Below are 6,000 nucleotides of genomic sequence, written 5' to 3'. Positions count from 1 at the left end.
ATTGTTTGGATACTGTGGTATAGCTAGTCTTGCAGTCTCCTTGTGGACTGACTGTATCAAATAGTTAGGGATTGGGAACACTGTTGCGTCATACATCACATTTGTATAAAACACTGGTGTCTCAAGTGAATAATGGGTCTGTGACTTGAGTTATATTTAAGAGGTTTTAGTGATTTGAGAGTTTATAGCCATACAGATACAAAGGAGGCAGGAGTAAAAATACTCCTAGTCTGTATGTAGATACTGAGCAAGGATGTAAGGGTGGCAGTAAGGATGTTTGAGGAATATACAGCATGATGCATTAGTGAAGGTAAAAGTTTATTTGAATATTTATCTGTTATCTATTTAAAAAGTGACCTGTGGCAGTCCTGTAAGATGGACGAAGGAAGACTAAGCACCAGGGGTGAAAAGTTTGCCGCTCTAAAATACGTTCTTTTTTTTTCACTTTCTTTTCTGTAGGATTTTTAGAGCACCTCAGACAACATCTCAAATGGATGATTAACTTCACAATGGCAGAACTCACAGTGGAGAATGGCAGCTGTATGGACTGGCAAAAGCGATGCCTTGCCTTGGAGTCCCAGCTCTTCAAATTCCGCTTGCAGGCAAGCAAGATCAGAGAGCTGTTAGCCGAGAAGGTGAGGCAGTGGTGGCTTCTACTGTGTGCTGAGTTATGGCATGAAAGCAAAAAATCCCTAAAAGCTGAGCTATCCAATAAGACTGTTACTTGCAGTGGGGATCTCTTCCTTGATTACAGTATGGCATTGCACTACGCTTATCACTTGAGATACAGAGATGTGCCTTGTCAGAGTGGTGTAAAGTGGCATTAATGAAAATAAGAATTTGACCTTGTTTACTGGAAAATCACCAGGTATTTGGACTCTACTGGAAGATGCTGTATGAACAATATTCTGAACATGTAAAGTGACTGGGGCAGCTGCAGAACAAAGATGGATATTTGGCATAAGAACAGCAGGATCGGGACTTGGCTGGCAATAGAAAAGCTTACAGGAGCGCAGATTACACTGGAATGTTAAAATACTGGACAGGGGTACATGTACTGCTATAGTGTTAGAATAACATTGCATACCCAGTCAAAACATTCTAGGGATACTGAAGAGCAAGACTGAGTGCTTTGAGATCTGGATGTTAGAAACTTGTATAACATTGGTGCTTTTAGAGGCATCTCCTACTAATTTCTTTCAAGTGCACTAAGTGAATTCATTTGCAGCCCTATTGGAGAGGACTGGCAAAGATTTGAGGGTCTTGCTGGGGTGTTGTGGGGTTTTTTTGTTTTGTTTTTTTGTGTGTGGTTTTTGGTGTTTGTTTGTTTGTTTGTTTTTGTTTCCATCATTGTGTGGATTTTTGGTGTTTTTTCTTTACATTAAATTGAGTTATGTGAATTAAAGCTTTTTCACTACTTCTAATTTGCATACAATCTAAGTTTGTAGGTTGCTGTGGGGTTCCTTCTTTGTTTCAAAATGTGGCTTACACTATCACAGTCCAGTCCAAGATTACTCAGATATTCAATTGCTATTGGAAAGTGAGAACAGTTTCTTTCAGTCACAGTGTGCCAACAAAGTTGAAGTCTTCACAACTGACTGCAGTTTACTCCAAGTGCTTTTCAGCTGTACCTGATGACAGATATGTTCTAAACTCACTTTTGCTCTATGTTGTATTACGTAACTTTTATGTGTATATTCTTGTTTGTTGGTTTTGCATGTTTTTACATCCAAATGACATCTACTTCAGAGTGGAGCAATTTTCATCCTTGCTTTAACTGCAATTACCTTTCCACTAGTGCCTTATACTGCATGAAGCATTCATTCCGTCCTTCATTTTTAAAGAAATTATGCAATTATAAGAACTCTCTTCATCTTTTCAAGGTAGCTCCTGAGAGGGACCTTATTGATAACTTGGAAAACACTGAAAGGGGCTGTAAAGTCTATTTAGATAAAGCTGTAAAAAAAAATAAAATTAAAAATCATGTATAAATGTGATTCAGGTCTGGTAAAGACAGCCAGTACTCTATGTGCAATACTTTACATTTTCTGCATTATGGAACTTGTGGCCTCATGCTTTATTAATTTCTGCGCTGAGAGACTGTCTGACCAGCCCCATGCAAAACAAAGAAACCCACCTATCAAACTTTGTTTTTGGAGAATAGACTTGCCAGAAATCTTTTGACTGTCTCTGTAGGGAGGTTTGTGGGCTGTGGCAGAGAATGAAATTTTCATCTGCTTCAGGGGGCTCCTCAAGGAAGGGGCCTGACTGTCATTAATCCAGCCATTCAGTCAGACCGATGTTCCCTTTGTTAAGATTAAGGAGCAGCTTGGTTCAGTGATCAGGTTACTCTGTAACTACTTGCGCAGGGCAGTTGTAGGCCTACTTGCAGAGTCAAAGAGCTCTCAGGTTTACAGTTCCCCACTCCGAATGTTGTGTGGGAAGGGGAGAGCCTCAGGGACCGTGGGGCAGCTCCAGGGGGTTTATCTGGCACAGATGGACTTCAGGCACCAGAGCACGTGCTCACCTTGCAATGCTGATGCTGACCGTTGCTGTTGGAAAGCGTCCTGTGCCTTGGGTTCCCAACCACTCCAACAGTTTGCTCAGAGACCCTCCATCCCTCTTCCTCCGTTGCCACAGGGCTCCCCAGTAGTCACAGCAACCTGGGCTCCTGTCCACGCTGCATCCCCTCAGGTGGGCAGTGATGCAGAACCAGAGAAGGTGCATGCTTTATTCGTAGTGATGCCAGCTCCACAGATTTTTATCGTAGATTTTACAGTAACTGTGATTTTTTTTTTTTCTTCTTTTTTCTTCTTCTCCTTGCTGCTCTCTCTGTGAGAGAAAAGAGATTCAGACATATTTGAAAGAGTACCACATTTTCAAATAGTTGGGGTTTTTGGGTGTGGGGGAGAAGATATTGAAAAAATGTGAAGTGGGCACAGTTTGAAGCTGCATTGCCCAAGCTGTGGTGAGCATTGCCCCTGACATCCTCTGATATGGTTTGCAGCAGCAGGGAAAAAAAAAAGTGGCTTTGCCCGTGAAACTGAAGAATGATGTTAAAAGCAGTGTGATACTTGCTCACCAGCTAGGTTGTTTTAAATCAGTCTTTATAACTAATTTTATTGTTTTAAGGCAGATTTTACTATTTTAACTCGCAAAAAAGCCCCAGCGGCTCATTCATGCCTGACATTGGTAGCACAATGTGCGCTAACAGTTTAAATACCTCCGATTATTAAAATCTGCTTAGATTGAATAATCTAAATCACTGTTCAGAACATGAGGAATTTAAAACCCAAGAGTTTAACTGCCAGTGCCCTAGTTCGCATGGTGTGAACTTGAAGGTTGGTAGCCTGGTCTTGGCTATTGAGCAGTGTCAGCCAACTCCATAGGTCCTGGCTGCGGGCTGGGACAGCAGAGGGACCCCAGCTCCTGGTCTCAGAGACAAAGCTCTGCCATCCTGCTGGAGCCTCACAGGGCACAAGACCCCTGGGTCCTGCCTTTTTGTAGATGTCAGCAGAGGTTGTGATCTCTTTGGAAACAGGCAGTTGTTTCCACTCTGACGTTCTTGTACACATACAAAGAAAGGGATACTCCTCTCTCTGTTGGGGAGAAACATAGCAGACTGTTGCCTTGGCAGCAAGACCTGGTTAGGACTGAGCTCTGAAAGAGAACAACAGGACAAAAATGAGGCTGACATATGCAGGAACTTTTTTCACTCAGTTTTACTTAGTGTGTTCTGAGCCATCAGGAGAAGGAAAGCCTATGTGAATGGTTGATAGAAGGGTCTTCTGCAGCTTTTACAAGGGTTGTCTGGGTAGCTTTTAACCTGCTTCTGTCTTACTGCAATAAACAGCACTTGGAAAAATCCTCTTTTGTCTCCTGCAAGCATGGCTAGACAACCGGGCCTGTTTTTCTCCATGCAAGCTGTCTGGGTTAATGTCTGGGAGAAAAGTTACTTGAATTTGGCTTGGTCACTAAGTTTTTTATGTGACCTGGGTCAAATTGCTTAGTAGCATTTGTCAAATTATAAAGCATTTTGAATGAAAGGACCCATGTAAATACCAAGCATTATTATTAATTCATTGAGGGATTTGAAAGAGCCTTACAAGCATGGATGTATTAAATCTGAATGCGCTCCAGTGAGACAGATGACACCAGAGATGGGTGAAGTAATCATTTTGTGCACATGAGAAACATAGCAGTTATTTAACAGTTCATAGTAGGACAACCCAACAATGTAGTCAAGGAAGTTAAAAAAAGTCGAAGTTCATTTAAGGTTACAGAGGGAATTAAGATGACAAAAGTAATTTATTTGACTGGATCTTAGCCAGGTCACCCTCCTTGCACAAGAAGTTTCATAACTCCAGTGATCAGGAATGGTCTCTGCATACATTCTCTGTCCTGATCAGAAACCAGAACTGCTAGTAATGCAATGCAATGCAAACTATCACAAGGCTGAGACAACAAAGATTTATTTTTTTTTTCAATCAGAGCAGTGCTGTCTTAAAATAACTCGAATCTTTCATGAAGATCACGCACCTTGTAAAGGATTGAATTTTTAATCTATGAGGATAGCCTTTGGGAAAACATCCAGAGATTCATCTAAAGTCTGTGCTGTGAATGTAGACCCTGACAATTCGTCAGAAAGTTACTCTGAAGCTACTGTCTTTGTTTCACAAGGTGTATTATATATCCAGTTAGCATCTGTCTTTCACCAATGTGTTTTGCTGCTACCTGTCTGTGGTGATGACTATCCAGAGACTAACAGATAAATACATGGGTAGATCACTGTTCCTAATGGACACAAATGCATGTCATAACCCAGACTGCTGCTATCTGCGTTAGATTACCTTAAACTCAGTCTCTACCAAGACTCTCAGAGGCTGGGTTTTCAGTCAGAGGACCTTCAGCTGTCTGTGCAATATTCTGTGGCATCTCTCTGTTCCTCCACCAAAGAAATGTCTGTGATTTGGTTATTAAGCTCCGTAAACCATGATGTCATCAATTGCTCCACCAAGAAAAACCTGAGAGGTATTATGCTAAATGTGGCATTTTCTGATCTTCATGATTTGAATTTGTTGCGGCATGGCTTTTTTAGTTATATGACCATTGAGGTGCCTACATATATGTATCTTTCTGATACGTTTGTCAATAGATGTCAGTCTGTTCTTATGATCAGTGTGTATGTTTGAAAAATTGTCCTGTTGGCATTTGAAGGAAGGGAAATGGAAACATGGGAATGATCATGTCTCCAGTCTCGGCGGTCAGCTCAAGGGGAATAAGTCCCACTTTCAGAAGTATTGTTTTGGTACTCATACTGACCAGCCTGAATACTTGGCTCCAGTGCTTTATCAAGGATCATAAAATGCATGGGAGAGAAAAGGAGTTCAGTTCCTCTTATAGTTTGTTTTCTGCTTGAAGCATGATTCTTTTAAGCTTCTGAAGCTGCTTCTATGTCATTCCTTTATTAGTAAAACACAAATAAATGGTGGATACTCTGTGAAGAATTTCTCAAATTTTGCAAGTTAGTGGATGAAACTCAGTGTCACTGATTTTATATTATTTGGCTTAAAAAACAAGCTGGGCTTTAGTGGTAAGTTGTTAGAGGAATCCCGGGTATATCTGCGTTTCACTGAGAATGAAGTGATTCATACACATTTAGAATAAAATCTTATTCAGTGTCCTTTGACATCAATAGCAGCAATGCTCAGATAAAGAATCACAGAATTGTCAGTTAACAAAGCTCTTTAAAATTAAAAGAAACGTAGGAAAATTAAGATCATTGTTAATCTTGTCAGTTATGATCTTGTGATGCATTAGAAGCCAAAGCAAAGTACTCATTGGTTATAATGTGGAATTGTGGAGGACCTGCTGTGAGTTTTCCAAGATGTATTCATTTTTATTTACTTTCTTGAATGAATCCTAGCTGAAATAAAACCAGGAAAGAATGGCATGCTGTAGACAGGCCTCTTGCAAGGAGAGCCCATGATATGTAAATTT

General features: G+C 40.6%; 1 protein-coding gene across 1 annotated transcript in view; it reads left to right on the top strand.

Annotated features, from left to right (window-relative positions):
• Window positions 1–494: 494 nt before the first annotated feature.
• Window positions 495–6,000, top strand: part of PLEKHH1 (pleckstrin homology, MyTH4 and FERM domain containing H1) — a gene marked incomplete at its 5' end in the record, with an annotated part of 45,422 nt that continues 39,916 nt past the window's right edge. The window contains one exon of the mRNA XM_080346121.1: window positions 495–635. Coding sequence (XP_080202247.1) covers window positions 495–635 — 141 coding nt within the window. The remainder of the gene's footprint in view (window positions 636–6,000) is intronic.

The sequence above is a fragment of the Nesoenas mayeri genome, assembly GCF_963082525.1.
Source record: "Nesoenas mayeri genome assembly, chromosome: 5".
In the NCBI taxonomy this organism is placed as follows: domain Eukaryota; kingdom Metazoa; phylum Chordata; class Aves; order Columbiformes; family Columbidae; genus Nesoenas; species Nesoenas mayeri.
This window is presented reverse-complemented; position numbering and strand designations above follow the sequence as displayed.